The 22082-nt window shown below is 27.6% G+C and overlaps 1 protein-coding gene across 5 annotated transcripts in view; it reads right to left on the bottom strand.

Moving 5' to 3' along the window:
• LOC107445145 (lactosylceramide 4-alpha-galactosyltransferase) overlaps positions 1-22082 on the bottom strand; it is a 39770-nt gene that overhangs the window by 9454 nt on the left and 8234 nt on the right. The window contains exons 1-3 of one of the 5 annotated variants that reach the window (XM_043049300.3): positions 14159-14465; positions 11684-11802; positions 9344-9421 (exon numbers count right to left, since the gene is read on the bottom strand). In XM_043049300.3, coding sequence (XP_042905234.2) covers positions 9344-9421; positions 11684-11771 — 166 coding nt within the window. In that variant the 5' untranslated portion in view covers positions 11772-11802; positions 14159-14465. Of the gene's footprint in view, positions 1-9343; positions 9422-11683; positions 11803-14078; positions 14472-22082 lie in introns of those variants that run through there. The other 4 variants (XM_043049293.3, XM_043049303.3, XM_043049311.3 and 1 more) reach the window with 4 other exon arrangements.

Here is a 22082-nt window from a genome sequence, read left to right as displayed (position 1 = left end):
TTATTGAGCTCTACTCTGTTCATAAAGCTTTTGATCTAGTTTACAGGGTTGCCACAGTAAAAAATGAACAAAAATAGTTGCTTTTAGTAGCCTCAAGCATGAAAATAGTCGCCTCAAACTATGAAAATAGTTGCCTGAACAGGAACAAAAATTTATCAAAAATAGTAGCCAAATAACTAAAATTATAGCTTAATTGTCAAATACTATTATTAGGAATGGGTGATGTCAGAAATTTTAAATCGTGATACATCGTCAGTTAGACATCACAATACAGTAATGTATCGCAATTTAGCATATGTTCAAAAATTACCTATGGGAGATCTTTAAATCAATCAAAAATAAATAAAAAGGAATAAATCTATTACAAAAGAAAATATTAATTCTACTATACTAATAAATACTAATATATACTAATAATATATATACATAATATATACTAACATATACATAATAATATACTAATAATATATACTAATAAATACTAATATTAATTCTACATATTCTACTATGACATCAATATCATTGCTTAATTTTTTCAATTAAATTAATAAAGTCAAAGTAAAAGCAAACCCAAGCTTTATTTCATTTTTCTTAAATTAAAAATGATTTAAGATTTATTGGTTTAAAAATAATAATACTGTAACAAATTATTTTACATACATGCATTAAAAATTAAAAGGAAAAAAAAACGGAAGTGGAAAACAAACCAAAGAAATATCCACTTTAGAAAGAAAAAAAAATTATTATTTGTTTTTAAAAAAACATGCTTTTGAAACATCATTAGACCCTTTTTTATTTACTTATTTAAAATAATAAAAAGTAGTATTAACTAATGGTCAAATTCTGTACTTAATAAATGTAAAAATATTTTTACTTATTTATTATTATTTTCATTTTTGAAAATAAAATTGACTAAAGATTTATTTGTTTAAAAATGATACTGACTACTATCTAACAAATTATAAAACAAACAAGTATTGAAAGAATTTTAATTAAAATTTTAAAAAAATACTTTAAGTACTAATGTTAAATTATTAAAAATCTCAAAACATTACTAAACTTTTTATTTAATTTTAAAAAAAAATTGTTTTAACTAATAGCCAAATTTTTTTTAAACTTTGTTTTCCTTTTCTCAAAAATAAAAGCAAATTAAATAAAGGTAAGCTTTGTTTTAATTTTTTTATAATTAAAAACGACTGAGCATTTATTGGTTGAAAAACAATCAAATTATTATACTTACCTACATTTAATAAATTTAAAAAAACTAACTTTTTATAACAAAGTTAAATACAAAATACCCCTATTAAATTGTATCACTTAAAATAAACAATAATTGAAAAAAATCAATGATTTGATCTATTGAGTTCAGAACGAAAATTTAAGATAACAGCGATAGTGTAGCAATCGCAAAGTAACAGTAGGTCTACTAAAAATAATTGTCAAGAATCATTATGAAATAATGCAGAACGAAACGATAGCTGCATAAGTCGCACTGAAAATAATTTACAAGAAACCAGACAATTATTTCTGACGAAATAAAATGCACAACGATCGCAAAATGACTTAAGTCCCATTGAAAATAATCTTCAAGAAACGCAAAATCCCAAAGACAAAAATGGACATAAAGAAACTATGCATTGCGTTCTATATTACAACGATGATCCTCGCACGAAACCGGGAGTTCTGATTCACTTCACTCTTCGTTATTCAACATCACGAAACTAACATCATCTTAATAGCAAAACGCTATCTACATCTCTGCAGCTAGACGAAATCAAAATCGTCTTCGTTAGTGCGGTAACAGCGTTAGCCTGGTCAAGGATCCTTGCATATTAAATCGTTAAACCGCAATTGTAATCTTATTCCGGCGGCTTAAATCAGATTTCTGATGCATCGCCTAAAACGAAAGTCACTACATCGGCCTACTGATATATGCGTTAAATCGATATTTCGCGATACATCGATTTATTGCCCAGTCCTAACTATGCTCCAATCAGGGTTGGGTTTTTGACGTCAAAAAGTGGTTTTTGACATGACAAGGGTATAATACTGGTTTAAACCGTCAAAAACCCGTCAAAAATGTCAAAACCTGAAGTTTGCCAAGAAAATATATAAACTTCAAAACTACCAACAGTTGCTATGCATTATATTGAAATTTAATTATACTATAGGTAATCAGCAGGTTTTAAAATATTTTTTAATTAAAATTAAGGTAAAATAACAGATTTAAAATAACAGATTTAAAATCTCAGAAATTTATATTCAAATGCATGTGCAGAAAAATTTTGCACAAAATTTTTTTAAATTTTTATATTTTGAAAAAAAAAAGTTTTTTTTTTTTTTGATACTTAAGAAAATTAAAAGTTTATTACTATGCATTTTTGACATATAAGGAACATATAACTAATATTTATAAGGAACTTACAAGTTATGTTGTATAAATACAAACTTGATACAAGTGTATGAAAAAAAATTTTAATGTTATAATATCTTTATTATCCAGTATGTTAATTTGAATTTAAAAGTAGTTATATTTGGGAATAATGATAAATATAATTCATATTGTTTATTATATTTATTTATAATTATTACAATTATCATTTTAAAACAATTTTTACCTCTTGATTTCCCCCCCCCCCCACTTGTATTAAGAATACAAATAATGCATATCTTGAAAGCAAGAAGTAATTATTCAACAGCTGAATATTTAGATATTCAACAAAACTATATAGTATTCAGCAAAATGAAATTCACAAGTATTTGGATAAACTAAATTTTCAGCATAGTAAATGAATAGGCTGAATATACTGTAAATCGACACTAACTACTCTGTGTATTTAACAGAAATCACTTAAATTTGTATTGTCTTATGTTAAAAAGATTATTAAGAAGATTTAAAGGAATATTAAAAAGATTTTTCTTTAAAAGATGTCTAATGTACAAAACTGCTAATGTTTATCTTTAAAAATGTCTAATTTTTAGTATAATCTATACTATACACCAAATTTGGTTATAAATAAATTTCTTAATAATATCACTGCAGATTTTCAATAACACATGAAAATGAATACATAATATTACAAAAGATGTGAGCTTTCAAAAGTACAAGATTTTAATTACTATTCAAAATATAAGTGTTTCTTCAAAATTTTAAATTTATTTTTTCTAGAACATATTTAGAAACACTATCCTTTATAAAAAATATAAAAATTTTATGTATTAATTAAATTTCACATATGAATATAGGTTTTTGACATTTTCGACATTTTTGACAGTGAGGTTTTTGACGTGACGGTTTAAACCATGGTTTAAACCGTCAAAAACTGTCACATGTCAAAAACCTGCCAACCCTGGCTCCAATTAAAAAAAAGTTTTGTACAAATATAAAAGGTATACATATTAGAAAATAGGTACCTAAATAAAAGTCGTATTACAATAAAATATGAATGTTAATAGAAGGAAAAAACAATTAAAAGTAACAAAACTGCCCCTCAGAGAGAAAATATAACAAGTACTTCATTAAATCCAATGGAAATTAAAATTTTTGGCTTTTAGGACATAAATGATTGTAATAAAAGCTTGCTTTCTTTTGTTAATGAAAGTAACGTTCATTTTTGCGAAAAAAAAACTTTGCCAAGAGTAAAAAAAGTCTCATAATAGTCTCCTATTCCTGAAAATAGTCGCCTGAAGTCGAAAATAGTAGGAAATAGTTGCATTTTAGTAGCCTGTGGCAACCCTGAGTTTATGGATAGCTCCAGTTGTGGTGGTTTTGAGCTAGATTATGTGTTGAGACATACTCTTTTCATAATACTCTATCAGTTAATTAAGTTTTATATTGTTGGATGCACACAAGAAAAAATTGCAAATTTAACCATCCTGTTTCCTCTCAATGGTAACACTTTACACTATTATTAAACATTTATTAAACATCTACTCTCAATATATTATGAAAAGTAAAAACTCTCAGAATTAATAATTTCTAGACTAGTATTTAGAGAAAACAGAACTATAAAAGTTTCAAAAATCCTGTTTTCTTATTATTTCAAGAATTTCCCAATTTCTACATGTGAGAGCATTTTCCTATGTTTTTTTTTAACAGCAGACACTAAATTTATTATTTACGGAAGTTTATTTATGGCTTCGTGATGGAAAGTGTCAGAAGTGTTTTTTGTGCCTGGTGAGCATCTTAGGACCAAAGTCATGGAGGCAAACTACAATACCCACGTCACACTACCAAAGATGCCTGTCCATAGGGTAGGCCACATTCACAGCAGTGCAGTATGAAAATATTACTTTAAATACTCATATCTTGCACAATTTTTTAAATAATTTGTTTCAAATTTTAAAATTATATTTTTATTAGTAACTAAAAATTACTCTAAAAAGTTCATTCAATTTTAGTAAATATTTCTGCAGTGAGAATAAGAAAACGTAAGTATAGAAAATTAGTTTTTTTTTTATAAAAAAGCCTATTATTTCCATGAAATTTGAGCTAAGTTTTCGAAATTTTGAGCAGTTATTTCATATGATAATCAATATAATTAACATGAGTTACAAGCTTATCGCTAAATTTTCCGGCATAAGATGTTCAAAACTACTTTATTTCAGATTTGTTTGCTGGTCCCTCAACCCCTAAAAACTTTAAACATTACTGATATGCATGAGAAATCAGATGACCTAAACATTTCTAAAATTATATAATAATTCTCTAAGAATTTTTTCAAAAATATGAAAAACGAAGTTAGTACAGAGGTGTTTCCATGTGAGGAAGTGTCCAACCCATATATATTTCCATTATATAAGAAATAACTTTTATTTCTAATACAGTTTTCTAAAACTAACTAATCATTTATCATTTAGTTAATCCAAAACTATAAAAGCACTAAAAAATCTTACTTGCAACATAAACTACATTAATAGAAATATTATAGTAAATAACCTATTACTATTGTTCCAAGTTTATCACTAACTGCAACAGCAATAAAAAAAAATCTTGCAAGGAACAGAAATTACACTGGTAAATTAGAAGTTATCATGAATTTAGAGAAGTTATTATGCCTAGAAATAAGAAAAACACTTTTTTTTAAAAATGCAACTAAATGTTTACAAAATTTAATTTTATTCATGCTTTCATTCATGCAAAAGGCACTATATTTCTTTCTCATTTCTAATAGTTTTAAATCATACTTATAAAAACTGTTAGCACCTGTGCATACTTTCAAAATGTGTAAACTAGATTTTAGAAAATTTTATAGAGGTGTCCTTCCGAAAGCTAATTCTGAACAAGCAATGAAAATAAAGATATTTAAAAGCTAATATATTTTTCAAAAGATTTACTTTTTGTCAGGCATAAGAGTAAAAATGAGTATTGAACAAGATAGAGATGTTCTTGAAAATATTACATTTTTTATTTTACATTTGCTGAAAAAATTAATCTGCTCCTTGCTGATATAAAAATTTTTTTAAATAAAAACAGCAACAATACAGAATAAATAACATACTAATAACAGCATAGTTTGCAAAATCCCAGCTTACATTTTGTTTAAGGGGGATTTATAAAAATATTTGATTTTGCCATGAGTTGAGAATTTTTTAAATATATTTTACATGCATATAATATATTCTAATATTAAATATATGAATAACATATAGTATATACTGAAATAAATATTGCTTGAATATTAATAAAAAGATTAATAAAAGAAATGGTTACGAAAATAACTATTCTATAACTAAGCCATTTTCAGCTTTTTAGATGCATAATGAATTGTATAGTGATGAAATGATTCTTTGAAAATGTAAACCATATGTAATGTGATGTCTTGATTTATAAATTAACACATAATTTGCTTTAAAGTTAATGAATGAAATATCTAAATGCATTGCAATATAAACTTAAACTCAAGTATCATTACAATTTCTTTAAACTAAAAATTTAAAATTCATATGAAAGTCTTTACTTCTTTTTATTGAAATATTTAAACATAACAGAATATCTTTCTGCTTTTCAGTCCCCAACCGATTTCTTAATTTGAACTGATCTAATCAAAAATTAGAAAATATTCTTACCAGTCAAGCTATCATAAGAGAAGCTATGAAAAATAGAGTAATTCGATTAAATGTCTTAGCTTTCAACTGATATTCTAAATTATGCTTTTTTGACAAATTCTGGTTTCAATATTTTAAACTTATAAACATAAACGTTTTTGCAAAATGTATAGTAGATGAAAACAAGTACAGTCTTAAGTTAATTTCCGCATTATTTGTCTAAAACCATCATATATTATACTCATTTTGAAATGTTGGATAAATATTAATTGATGTATTTTAACAAACCTTGAAGGATTTACAATGTAAATAAATTATGCAATAAGTAAAATGTGTATGCATATTAAACATTTGTTTTCTAGATAAGTATCGTTTCGTAAGTTAGCAATATGTTGTTTCGTTTTTAATCATAAGCTTTTTTTTTCATGAATATATTCATTTATATTACACTTTATTTGCAAAAATTAGATTACTCAAATATGTTTTACTTCTTATAATTTTGTATAAAAAGTTATAAAGTTAAATTTATAAAACAAAAAGTTGATAATTTCAAAAAAACAATTTGGTTTAATAATTGCAAAGAAAATTAATTAAATATGATAAAATGGGAAGAAGAAAAAACCTTTAGTTGGTATAAAGATGGCTTTTTTCAAGCGGGCTCAATTTAAAAAACCTGCTAGTTTTTTTTTCTCCTTATTTTTGGTTGTGTCTAACCATGAATAGGGAGTATTTGCAGAGAGTTAGTTTCCCATATAACAAGAACTATTCGCAAAATCCTGAAAGTTGGTCAGCTGATACAAGAAGCAATTTTAGCTCTATGTTAAAAAATTTTAATTAACATGTTTGAGAGGGATATATGAAAAATGAATTTTACTAATAGGACTAGCATTACTCTTAGAAGCATACAAATTGCAAAGAATTCATTAAGAGATAATATCAATGATATCTGAAACTATACAGTTCTGATAGACACAAATGAATTAATATGAATAACATGTGAGGTATTGTTTTCAAATTAGTTACTTTCAAATTAGTAAATCAACCTGAAATCTTGTGTTCTTTTTGTTTAAAATTAAGCTTTTGAAATTTTTATTATCTATTTCAAATTCTAAATTCTATTTCTATATATCCAAATTATGGAAAGTCAGCGATAATTGAAATAAAAAATAAGTAATCAGGTATGTACTAAAGAGCAAATTCATCTGGAAAGTTGCTCGATTGTGATAAATCTTGACTGTAATGTGATGGTCATGATCAACAGCATTATTTTCATTGGGGTATGAAACTGAATATAAAGATCCACCCTTTAAAATATGTACTTAAAATGATCTTATAATGAATACCAATTTCATTGATAACTTACAATTTTTTTTCAAGAACAGGTACTAAGCATATGAGATAAACTGCATAAATCAAAGCCAGGGTTGGCAAGGTTTAGGACAGAATGGATTAATCCACGGTTTAAACCCTGGATTAAACCGCCCTGTCCAAAACCTCTTTGTCCAAAACCCTTTTACTCAAATTATGTCACAATTTTATCTGAACAATATTTAAGAGGTAAAATAAACATAGAACTAATAACATATTGATAATTAAATCTACTACAGAATATTTGTTTTTAAAAGTATAATGTTTTATTAATATCGTTTGACTCTTCAATTTAAACATTAAACAAAGGAAGATTAATCAGTAATTAAGTTCAATTGCTCCTCTCATTCAATAGTACATAACTAAAGTTTGACCTTGCCATACAGATTAAGCTATTAGGGTCTAAGTGCTTGGTTAGTCATAAACAGGTTAATTTATCTATAGTAGGTACTATTCAAGAATACTGTTATTTCATTCATGTTCAATTCTTTTATAGTGGTGATTGGTGATACATCACCAGTGTCAGTAACTGAAACTGATGTTATGCCCTTCAAAACTGTTAATACATTTTTCAGTTATTTTGTATTTTCAATTTAAACTAATATATTTAGATTTAAAAAAAAAAAAAAAAATTTTTAAATAGATGTCTTTTTTATCATCCTGTGATGCCGAAATTATAACATTTTTTAAAAAAAATCTTGTGAAAAATAAAAGGTTAATTTTTAAACAAATTTAGTATTTTTTTAAAAAAATTATTATTATTTAATTAAAAAATTATTTTTTAATATTGCATAATTTATCCTTATGCAAAAACATTATTTATCAGTATTAAAAGCATATTTATATTTAAAGGATTAGGTATTCACTTTTGTTCAATGAATTATGGAGCTACAAAAATTATAAACCTTTTCCTATTATATTATATTTTCTCTTGATAAGTTAAAGTAAATTGTATAAAAAATATCAAATATTTATTGATACATGTAATTATTATGTGTACAATGGTATTGGTTAATGAATTTTTACCTTTTACCAAAGTTCAAGGTTTTTGACAGTTTTACCCAGTTTAGGACAGTTTTACCCAGTTTAAGACAGTAAAAGCCACATGTCCTGTCCAAAACCAGTTTAGGAGGTCTAAAACCCCAACCCTGATCAAAGCATATCATCATAAAATTATAACTAAAAAAATCACTGGAATGTAAAAGTACTAGAAATATTTTATGTAAATAACATAAAGTTATAAAATCAAACTCTATAGCAAGCAAAAATCATAACTAGGATTTACTCTCATGAAAACAATAAACAGAAACCTAATCTTGTAATTTAAAGTTGGCCAAATTCAAGTATACTAATAAAGTTAGCCAAAAAAAGACTAGAATTAAGATTTCCATAATAAAATGTATAAATTTCATTGAAAACAAAAAATAAAAGCTTTCAAACTGCATGAAAAAAATATATGTACATAATTTAAGATGGAAATAACCAATATGTAAAAGCCTTAACAAAAATTTATTTAAAACAAAAAATAAGTTTCTTAAAGAAAAATTTTTTACACAAAATAATTTTCAAACATAGTTTTAATTAAATTTGCAAGGCAATTTTAAAAAAAAAAATAGCATTCTTCATAACATTATGCTAAATTTTAAAAAATATTATTCTACTGTTCAGCTTCAATCACAAATATTTAAATAATTATTTTTATCGTAACCCAAATAACAAATTATGGTGCATTTTAAGCTTATATTTGTTGGAAGCCTAAAAGCGGCTACATTATATAACTATCATGTAAAAATACCAATATATACTCTTATCTTACAACTGCATACAAACTGTATTTCACAATCAATAATTTAAAAAAAATTTACAATTTTTCTAAAAACATATCAATTAGAAACATGTAATATTTATATATAATATTTCAACTCACCAGCAGCATGGAATAATGCACTGTCTGCTCTGCATGACTGGTTATATCTTATCTCATAAGTTTCTATGTTATTATAATCTGTTAAAACAAAATAGTACCTCAGTTAAAAAGAAAAGATGGACGAAAGCTAATTATATTATGAAAACATATGGATGGTGATTTCTATAGCAAAGGGTGCTATACCAGTAACTTCCACTTGACTATTGTGTGTTCACTTGTAGATTATTGTCAATTTGTTATAAATTGTTTGAGCTAGCATTTCCTTCAGATGGTGATGCTCTTTTTTTGTTTTGTATTGAAATTTTTAAGTAAGGCTATCAATATTGTAAGCTAAGCAAAAATAAGTTAGTGATGACCTTCAAACCAGAACTTATCAAGCTATGTTTCTAAATTTTTATTTCTGCATACTTCTCTAATGAAATCACGATCCATATATTTTTCCACAATTCATGTTTAAATAATTCATAGGTCTGAAGATATTAACACATTTGTGTCTGCCAATTTATACCAATAATTTAAATATATATTATCGTGAATGACCGAAATCAAGACAATTTCGACTTTCACAGGTGAATGTCAGCAATCACATAGTTGCTTTGGTGTAAGTCCAAAATACTTGTTGTATCAAACTTGATCTTAATTTATTCGTTAATATCATTATATTTATTCTGCTGAGGATAGATAAGGAGAAACATCAGTGTTTGGAGTAGCGGTTAAATGCATATTGGGCAGTGGAACTTGACCTTAAAAAAACATTGATGTAGAGCATACTGGGCAAATGTATACCAGGCAGTGGCACTGAACCTTAAGAAAACACTGATGTAGGGCATACCAGGCAAATGTAGACCGGGCAGTGGCACTTAACTAGACCTAGTACAGTCGAAATCATTTATAACGAGCACAAAGGGACCGTAACATGTACTCGTTAAATCCGAGTAACCAGGGAGGTCAAATTATTGAGTTTACATAAAATTTAATTAATACTTACTTACTTTAATTAATTTAATTAAATACTTTTCTTAATTTAATGACAACTATCCCCCCCCCAACCAGCAAAAAATTTCTAGTTGCGCTACAGTCTTAAAGGAAAGAAGCAATAAACGGAAAGAAAAATAAAGGAAAAGATTCTTACCAAAACATTTATTTTTTTCACTAATCTACATATTTAAAATAGTAGTTTGTTAGCTTACTTTGAAGTTTCAGTTCGCGGTTTTTTTTTAATTTCGCGCGCATTTCATATCATTTTGAAAAAAAGATTGCAAGACAGAAAAATATTGCTCGCTAAAACCGGGTCTTGCTCGTTAAAAGCGACTTCTGTTCCATAGACTTAACATTCATCCAACCAAATATTCTCGTTTCCCTCGGTAAATCCGAGCTCGTTATAAACGAGTTCGACTGTATATGTTTTGGACATTTGCCATAGCGATCTGATTGTCAACATTCACCGGTGGAAATCAATAATCAGGTTGGTTAGACAAACCAATATTTATAAAATAATAATGATTTCAAAATGTTTCATACTTTTCAAATATTTAATTACTTGAATGCTTTACTATTCGATCAAATATTTGATATTATCACCAAAAAAAAAAGTGAGAAACATGTGCTCAGACAAATATAGAATATAATAAATGTTTCATACTCCTCAAATATTTGATGTGTGCCTTGATATTAATTCAAATATTTTATATTAGCATAAAATAAAGTGCAGATCATATGTTTAGACACATAAACAATTATATAATAAAAATGATTTTGAAATGCTTTAAGCTCAGTTATTTGATAAGTACCTTAATATTTAATCAAATATTTGTTATTAATATAAAAAAAGGTAAAAACATGGGTTAAGACAAATAATTAATAAGATAATAATAATGATTTCAAGATGTTTAATACACATGAAATATTTGATGAGTATATTGATATATGACAGTAGCACAAAAAATGTGAGTAACATGACATGTGTTTAGACAAATAAATAAATAATGATTTCAAGTGATATCATTAATGAGTATTTTAATATTTCATCAAATATTTAAAATTAGCACACAAAAAAGAGGAACATGTGTTTAATATAATAATTTTATTATATAATAATGATTTATTATATAATACTTATTAATATTATATTACATAATGATTGCTTATATTATATATAATAATGATTTCAAGATATTTAAAATATCCATTGCCAAAATAAACTCTCTATAATTAATAACAGCTGGTGCCTTTTAACCGACAGAGCATTACCATAAGACATTCAGTGTGGTATTGACCGGATTAGATCTGCTTGTAATGTTGTATCAGTTAAAATTACTTGATAAGCAAAAATTTACAAACCTGAGAGTGAACAATAAGCCAAATATAGCAATGCAAATGAAAATAACAGTACAGTGGCTTTTTGAATAAGTCGTAGAAGCCTGGCCATATCTTTTATGGATAGTAGACATGGAATAGTCCTACAAAACAAAATAATATTACATGACAGATCTGAATCATAGTTCATCTTAAGTAAAATTCTTAGGTTGAAATAACTCATGAAAACTTAAATTAGCAAAACAAAACATATCTGTAATTGAAAAAAATATTTCAAATGAATATAACACAGTAGCTAGCAAAATACAAGTTTGGAGCGTAACCACATTAAAAAAAACAAGATCTTAATAATACAAGTCAATTTTACTATTGTTTATTAGAACCTTTATTGGTGTTTACAAAAAAAGATTTAAAAGAGCAGCAAAATTTTTAATTTACAAAAATAATAACAATTTGATAGTTATGCTATAAATAATTTTTTATGAAAAATTTCATATTTAGAAAGAAAAAAACATTGTAAATATATTTTCAAATTTTAAACAACTTAGAATTTGCATATTAGAACCTTGATCATTCTATATTTTAGGTGAATATTTTATGAAATTTTTTAAACTCACATTAAAAAAGTAATATAGATGAAATCATACTGTTTCACAGAAATTTAGATAGAGCAAAAATTATTCACAGAAATTGATTGTCCATAAGAGTTTTCAGAAAATGAGGGAGAGAATTTCTGTATCGTGAGCTGCGGCAGAACCGCCAAATCTTGGCAACTTCCAGGCAGCGGCCTATGAGAAATTTTTTAAAAAAACATTGCAGAAAGGGTCCAACTCGAAAAATATAACACGTAGCCACCCCTGGGCAAACATCTACATGTTGTGCTTTTTTTAAAAGAATTAAATTTAAAATCTACTTGGCACCTTGACAATTGTAGTTGGTGCAACAGATAACGATACAGAAATATCTCTAATGAGGAAATAATATAGCAATCCTAAAACCCTTGAAAGTATCTCAAAAATATAAAATAAGGAACAAATATTAGAGCCTATAAAGAGCCCACATACTTCTACCTCGAAATCGGTAAAAGCACGCCTTACCTACCTGTATTTTTTAATAATACGGTGCAAAATATAAAAAGAAAAACAATATCACTTACCACACCTGGCTGAATTTGATTATAAATCCTTCTTATTTTGAATTAATTTTGAAGTAATAATGAAGGAAAAATATCAATAACTCAATTGATTAACAACCACAGAAATATTCAGACATTTATTTTAATGGTCTGAAAGTGTGTTGAATTGTTTGATTCAAAAACCAGTTAGAACACGTTACTCAAAATGTTATCAAATATTACAAAAAGTGAACATCTAAATTTTTTACTGAATGTTGGTTCTTTTTGGTTAGCCACATGAACGGAAATGAAACTTACTTTTAATTTTGTTATTTTATTTTATTTTTTTGTTAATGTGCTTTTTGTTCAATGTTAAAAAAAATAGTAAAAAATAAAATTAGAAGATAATTTACAGTTTTTTACTATAAAAACTAAATTATCCATTACAATACAATTCTTTATTTTATTTTTAATGTAAAGTCTCTTTAGAATATATAGGTATGCATTGCATGAACTAAAAGAACATTTATAGCATTTGGTACTTATAGTACATAACAGAGTTGAAAAAATGAAAGTCCATATTTCATTTAAAAAATATACAAGAAAATGAAATCTTTAACTATACAACTAGACTATTTAGTTTTAGATAGTCAAAGCTATGATAAGATCAACTATTTTTAATTAACATTTTAATAAATACATCTTGAAAGACATGATGACAATTTGTATAAGTTTAATTAATAAGCATATTTATTTTGTATCATAGTTTATAGCTAATAGTTTTTGAAATTTTATTTTTTATTTATTTTCATAATCAAATAATAATTAAAATTTATTTAGATTTAAAATGTTCATAAAGTTAATGAGTTATGAATTTATTTGATAGCACTTAGAAAGCATATAAACGGAAGTTACAGCGAATTTTAAAAAGCAATTTCTGAAAACATTCCTAACAGATAGTTGTTAACTTCATATAAAACTCTAGAATTGTGACTGTTTTTAAAAATAGTAGGTACTAAACACATCATACTTTTCAATTTCGATTTGTAAAATTTTTGTAACGAAACAAAAACAAACAAAAAAACATAACAAAATTTTTGCATGCAAAATAATTAAGGGGAAAAAAAACATATTTGATAATTACGATCAAAATTAAAATACGAAAAAGGGTAAATAAATTTATATAATTGAAATACACAAAATTATATGCAAGCAATTTTCGAAATTAACTCAAATACATAAAAACTGTCAAAGATCAATAACTAGGTAATTTTAAAAAAATGAACATCGAAAGAAAAACATTACTCGAGCACATTATGTTATACAATTTTCAAAACGGTTAACCACATTTTGTTCATTACTGCCTTGAAAAAAAAGTTCTTCACCATTCAGAAATGTTTTATTTATGCTTCATGTTGATCTTGAAGGAAGCATTTCATACAAGATATAAGACAAATATCTTTGTAGGGCTAGTTTGAAAAACACTTAAGAATAGCATTATGAAGATAAACAAGCAAATTTCATATTTGTTGCCATGACTACCGCGTGAAGAGTGAAATTTCATTGGCTAATAACTCGCGCCAGGAAACACGCTAAGGAATGAAAAAGCGGATGTGACGTTTGATTATCTACTGTCTGGTCTTTACTGTCTTTTGTCAACCAGTTCATTCATCTAAATTTTCAATCAAAATCAATTGTCAGCTATTACCTTGAGCAACAAGGTCAACAATTGAAAAGAGGAGAATCTAAAATCATGTCAATTTTTTATATATTACTCGATTCAGAATTTTTAAGAAATAAGAATAGTAAAATATGAAATTCAATGAAAATAAATTGATCAAGGACGTAGGAGACGAAGGGGTTAAGGGGATTCCCCATTGTATTTTAATATTTTCTTAAACTACCAGTCTTTTTTTTTTTTTTTTAAATCAAAAAAAATTCTGAGTCATTTATTGCTTTTATTAGATAAAGAACAACACTTAAAAAATCATTTTATTATATCGATATGAGCTTCCTCCTTTTTGGAAAATATAAAATATTTGTTCTTCCTTCAAAAGGAAGCAATACTTTGGATGATACCCTGTACCTGTCGTTTACTTACAAAGTTAGCCGATTCTTTTTTACGATAGAAAAAATTTTCACAGCTACAAATTACCCTTCTTTGTCTATCTTTATTTTGATAGCTATGGAGAATTATTTTTAAGGTACAATGTGACATATCTATAGAATGTAGGAGAAGATAGCTAGTTTGTTTGAATCTGGTTATAAATGCTTCACAAGGAAAATTTTTAGGGGCGCCTTTTTAGGATTGAAATAAGATGTAACCAGTGGATGGAGGGTGCTCCTAACATTACTTAGGAGTAAATACATTTTTATTTTAATGTAATGGACTATTTCTTATTCTACGAATATTATTGTATTTACCTTTTATTTACATTTTTATTAATAATTTCTTTCCTATCTTTGAATCGTGAAACTTTGTTGTGAAAATTATTTATTTAATTAATTTTAAAGGAGTTTTTTAATCAGTTAGAAAAATACTCTCGAAGAATTATATTTATTTGGAGGTAAGCTTATATTTAATTCGATCATATATGATGTATTTATAGACTAATGCTGGATTAGATTTAAAGTTGCAATATATTTCATAAATTAGCTCTCTCTATGGTTTTTGTAATCATCATTTAGTAATATTTATTGTAAAATAACTGTTATAAAAAATAAAAAGATACTAAATTTTACAAAAGTAGTAACTTTAAACATATAACTGTTAATTAAAATGTTAAAAAAATTTTATTCGATCAACAAAGTAATAAATTTATAATAATTAAATAAAGTTGAAGGTTAACAACGTAGTTGTAGTTTTTGTAATTTATTTACTAAAGCTGCACAAGTCGCACTAAAGCTGCTAAAAAGTACTAAGTTGCATGAAAGCTGCATAATGGTCCCGGGTACCCCACTTCAGTAGCCCGACAACCTGTGCGCGAAGTCGAGCACTTTATCTTAGTACAGTTGGAACCAGAACCAATAACGTAACGTAAAATATAATATTAAAATATTTAAGTTATTTAAAAAATTAAAAATCAAGTCCTTAAATATATAAAATGAAATTATTTATTATGAAGTCTGTATTATTTTAATTGAAGTTGAGTTGCAAAGAAATTTTACTTTAAGATAAAGTTTAAAAGTAACGTGTTTTTGTAATATTAATACAGTCATACATTTTAAGCTTTTAAAATTGGGCTTAATCATTTTTTTTCTTTCTTTTTTTTTGAAGAAACAAACATAATGATTTTTTTTAAAAATTCAATGTTTTAAATTTTAAAACAATTATTCATAAATATTACCTTTTCTGGAAATTATATATTTGGGATAAATTAAATCTTTAATTAAAAAAAGAGCACTATACGAATCTGAAACTCACAATATATTATGTTCATCCTCCTTAGCATTCTCATAAAACTTTCATACTCCTATATCTATACATCAAAAATCATGATTTGGCTAAAAGTACAAAATATAACAAAAGATGAATGTGGCTAAATGCAAATGTTATTGCGTACTCATTGAGAAACGATGACATAGAGTTATAATCTAAGTCAGGTGTTATAATAATAGAGGAATCAAGCGAAATGAAAGGAAAAAAATAACTTATGTTGCATATTTAATGGTCATGAAATACCTGAAAATGGTAAACCATGTGACTGACAAAAATATTTCAATAAATTGAAAAAAAATTCATAGACTATTGAAATAAATTTAAAAAAATTGCATATTTTATAGAATTTCATGAAAGAACTGAACTGAATGTAAAATCATTGCTTCTAGACCAAAAATAAAAATCTTGTACAGCAAATACGTAAGCGTACACGTGTGTATAGGCGGAGAAAGTAGAGAAACAGGCATTATAAGTGCGCGCAAGCTGAAACTCCTATCGTTCGCTAGCACACCTTGGTGAATTTCTTGGTGTTACTTTGCGGCAATAGGTTAAATTCAAACTGTAACAGTAAAAATGAGTAACCACCAACGTTTAGTTGATTGAATGAAGTGGCGAATTTTGGTGAGGCTAGAAACAGGTCAATCTCAGGTCCAGGTTCGTAAATTTAACGTCCAGCGTCGTGTGTAACTTATGGAAGCAGTTCCAGGATGCGCGACCCGTTGTTTGCATCCCGCTCACTTCTATTAACACGAGAGTGCGTTCGGCATGGTGCAGAGAACAAAGAAATTAGAGTGTAGATCAATGGGCGATCGTTCTCGTCACTGATGAGTCTCAGTTCAGCCTAAACACCGATTCTAGCCATACGTTCATGTGGAAAGAACCAGGGACCGGCTAGCTACTCTCCAATGTCCACAAAATCAACCGTTATTGCGAAGCAGGTTTAATGGTCTGGGCAGTCATCGTGTTGTATGTTCGCACACCTTTCCATGTCTTTGAAAGAGGCTCTGTGTCTGGTTTGAGGAATAGGGATGATGTCTTTGAGCCATATGTTCGCTTTTGTTGGCCTTGAGTTCATTTTAATAAACGATAACGAGAGGTCACATTGAGCTCTTCTGGGCGGCGAATATCTAGAGATTGAGAGTATTTGCCGGATGGATTGGTCAGCCAGATCTCCAGACCTCAACCCTATAGAGCATGTCTGGGACGCTCTGGGGAGGGCAATTGCTACTATCTACCCCCCTGCGAGAGCCATCCAGGGAATGAACGTTGGTGAACGAGTGGAACCAATTGCCACAGGAAATGATAAATTGCCTTATTTCAAATATGAAATCACGGTGCAAGGCCTGTAAATCTGTAAGAGGGGGCTATACCCATATTAAACCATTTTTGTTCGTTTATTCTGCAACCGCTGTTTCATACCTTCTGACTCCAATGAATATTACGCCCGATCATGTGTGTGTATAACAGTTGTTGAATGGTTATTTATTTTGTATTGTATAAATGTATGTACATATCAAATTTCATTAAAATCGTTTCAGTAGTTCTAGAGATAATCGACCAAGTTTGCAAATTCTCTTTATTTCAAGCACCAGTGTATATAAAAAATATTCTATAAAAAATATTTTATTAAAAAATATATAAGTTAAAAAAATAGTGCGTGGAGTCCCTCCGCGCAGAAGAAGTTAAACTTCGTAACCTGCGACGTTAATTGTAGAAGAATCAGCAGTCGTAGAGGATCACTAGTTCTATTCAACGTCTCTTTTTCCTGCTCCGCTCGCTTCCGTGCTCTGTAATAACGGTAATATTGTGCATTTTTCCCTCGTGAACCTCTTTAAAGAGTGGAAGTGCTTGTGGTTGCCTCATCGTCTTGCCATGGAAAATGTATTTGTAATAATAATGTATGTGAATGCGTCATAATGTAATTTCAGAAGAGGAACAATCAATTGATATTCACAAAAGACGTACCTTGACATAACCTTAAATCCGTCTCATTGTCCGTGGGATTGTTTTCACTCATTTTCCACTAAATTTGAAAATAAAAAATTCTATCCTATTAAATTATATGTGCATCAAATCAAACTAAAAAAATAGTGCGTGGAGTCCCTCCGCGCGGAAGAAGTGAAACTTCGTAATGTGGAAATGAAAATAGGAAGGGGCAGAAATTGATTTTTAGTAAAATCATATTGTTTCTTTAAGACAAACTTTATTAACAATTGATCGCATCTCTTAATTATCATTTTCGAGTGGAGAAATATCCAAATCTATGACATTTACAATGGGATTATGATAACTAAAGTAAGATACGAAATGTTTGAGTTCTATTTTTTTAATATTTCTTGCAAAAACTGCATCAATGGTAGTTTCCCCTTTGGTTGTTGGATCATTCCTACCATTTATCATTTCCAATCCAAATTCGTCTTTAAGGAAGATTAATAATGTTTCAGCTTCAGGTAACGAGAAATTCACATTAAAATCTCCTGCAAGGATCACAGGTCGCTCGTTGCCATGGTAGCGTTAAACGTTTAACCGTTAAACGCACCGTCAAACTTTAGCGCAACCTTGTTGGAAGTCGCATTAGAAGTTTCACTTAAAAAAAAAAAAAAAAACATCATAAAAATGTTCTTTTTGCAATATTTTACATTTAACGGTTATTCTTTTCCTAATGCAATAATTTTGTTCTATATTTCATACATTTTATAAATATATTTCATATATAATTCAGTTCATATATTTTGAAAATCAATTCGTCTTACCTTTACCTTATTGTAAAGTTAGGAAGATAGGAGATGAATATAACAATTACTTTATCTCTAATTCTAATCCTATTTTAGTGTCTTCGCATATAAATAGAAATATCAATCATATTTTACTGTCCCTTAAAGAATCGTGCTTAGAATTTTGTTCGAACTTTTATATTAAATTGAAAGTATTTATTAATTAAAAAAATTGTAAGTTACTCACGGATTCAGACCTAAACTTTTCCGTGTTTCAACAAGAAATACTCAGTGAATTTAGTTATTAGAAATATTGTTAGAAATGTATTGATTCATTTTAGTCATTTTAACTTAAACTGTAAATAAATAAAGTGTGTCTAAGGTACAATCGTTATATTTACAATTCTCTGAATCAATTTTTTTAAAAATCTTCCCTTTGTTATGTCATTGACTGGTTTGCTTTCTTTTAAAACTCCACATTACGGGTAAATTAAATTTTTTTTGTTTAAAATTGTGTGTTTTTTATTATTGTTTTAAGCACTTTTTTTATAGATGATTTTTCCTTTTTCTAAAAGTATGTGACATGAATTAAAAATGTAACATTAGCACAAAAATTATTTCAATTACATATACATAAATCTCCTGATAATACTTGCAAGTAACTGGCGAGAGAAACAATTTCTGAGAAAATTACCGTTATAAAATTTTTAATAGTGTTTGAACTAATTTAAAAATTTTTCATTTATTAAATTAGCGTGTTCTTTTAAGAATTTTTGTTATACCGAAAAGAAAAGAAAAATGAAAAAGGAATTGATAAGACTAAAGTTTCAACTGTGTGGCTACGCAGATATTTTTGAAGAACAAAAAGATTTTACGAATAGAAATTTTTAAAAATTAATATATTTTTCGGAACGATACACAGAAAAAAAACTATAAAAAATAATAATAACGAAGGTTGAAAAGAAGAATTAACATACCCTACTTCATTTGCCTTCATATCTAAACATAGTTTTCTCATAATTTTTCCCTTTAAGATTTTAGAGCAGGGTAATATGTATGGCATTATAATAATTTTAGTAATATCTACTGAAAAAAGTTTAAATTCAAAGTTTTAAAACTAATGTGTTAAAATTTTTGTTCAATAAATTCATTTCTAACAATGTGTTGCAAACTTCACCGAAAGTTATTGAAAAAAAGTAATACTTTCTGAAAGTCACGAATTGGATGTCTCTTGTCAAGTGTAGAAGAGCCTGGAGTTCAACTCTGCGGAAGACAAGGGCCCATCCTGGGCTGCTGTCAGGCCAATGAAGAAGAAGAAGAATACTTTCTTTCCCCATTAGTAGTCATGAACCCAAAAATTGGGTCGGTTGTTCAATGACGGTTATAAAATGCAATAAAAGGAACAAAAGTCGTGGTGGATCAGAGGACAAAAGGCTCGCCTTCCAATGAGGTGACAGGGTTCAAATTCCAGCTACGGTTGGTCGATACGAATTCCATACCAACCACCGGGCAAATGTAAAGTATCATCAGTAGTAGACGGGACATGGCTGAGAGTCCCCTTACCGTCAAGTTAACTGTGGGAGGTTTTCGTGGTTTTCCTCTCCATATAATGCAAATGCGGGCTAGTTCCATCAAAAAGTCTTCCACAAAAGCAAAGTTCATCACCATAATGGATCCAGGAGTTCCCTTGTCTTCTGGATTGGGTTCAAAATTACGAGGCTATGGAGTTGAATACTGGCAGTCGTAGACTCAAAAATTTGGTCGGCTGTTCGGCACCGATTGTAAAATAAAATAGAAAGAATAAGGCTTCATATATTGTCCGAGACTTTCTTTATTCGCGATCGCAACGAACTATAGGGGGCGTTGTTGTATGAGACGCATACCTGCGATTTCTATATGAACCGTCATTCAGTTACTCTGGAGACGTCGTTAATGTAGCGTGTAGCATTGCAACGTTCCTTCTTTAATGTGGCTTATTAAATTTAAAAAAGAAAAATGCTTGATATTCTTTCTTGTACAACCGAAAACAAAATGGTATCTCTTTTTATTAGAGAAGGAATGCCCAAAACACATCGGAAAAATATTTGTACATTAACAGAAAAAAATATGTATATTCTTATAAGAGTTAAAACCTAATGCCAGAGAAATAGTTGTACTAAATTTAATGATATAACATGAAAGGCCCATTTAAACTCTACATTCTATAGTTTTAAGAATCATATTAGTTCAAAAATTAAAATAAACAAAAACTATACATAAGCCTCATAATTTTATAAAATTTAATTTCGTAAACAAAGTTTTTTGACAACAATTTCTATCAAAAAATTTCAAGTTTCAATAAAAATCATTATTTAGAAACTAAGAAACGTAAAATAAAGAATGCTGACGAAACAAAAACAAAAAAACAATTCTTTTTTGTCGCCATTTTTAGTGCTACGAAAATTCGTCTTTGGGATTTGCCAAAAACAAAACAAGATGCAATTTTATTTTTTCAGGAGGGAAATATTTTACCGAAAAAGCGGAAATGTACCAATTCCCACAACATGAAACTTTATCTTGGTAAACGTACGTTTTGGAAATGTTATTTCATTTGGAATCTTATTTATCAGAGTTCATATGGCGATATGATTGTTTTGAATCTATGCTAAACTCTATATCGGCTCATTTTCCACCGAAATCCGATTAACTATTTTGATTTTAAATAAAGTGTTTTATTTTATGAATTGTCGCAAAAATTTTAAGTGTAGATTGGCGGCACTTAAAAACCGCCAAATCTGTAGCGGCGGTGGCGTTAATACGTAAGTACCACATTTTTATTCCATACTTTTCTGAATCATATTACTTCAAACATTGGAATATACAAGAAGTATACATAAACACATAATTAACCATTTAATTTTTCAAAAAAAGTATTTTGAGAACAATTTTTATCAAAAAATTATAAACTAAAAAACGGAAAATAAAGAATTCTTAGGATAAAAAAAACGATTTTAAGAATTCTTAACATTGAAATAAAAACTTTCATATTGTTTTTTTTTTTGTTATTCTTATAGTTCTTAATCCGACGTAAAAAACCATTCTGTAGAGAACCATCATCAAATGAAAAAAAAAATATTTACAAGCAATTTTTTATTGTAAAAATCATTGCACTTACCT

Source organism: Parasteatoda tepidariorum, chromosome 1 (genome assembly GCF_982258835.1).
Source record: "Parasteatoda tepidariorum strain Cologne lab strain chromosome 1, Ptep-v5.0, whole genome shotgun sequence".
Lineage (NCBI taxonomy): Eukaryota > Metazoa > Arthropoda > Arachnida > Araneae > Theridiidae > Parasteatoda > Parasteatoda tepidariorum.
The sequence above is the reverse complement of the archived record's forward strand: the minus strand, read 5'-3'. Positions and strand labels throughout refer to the sequence as shown.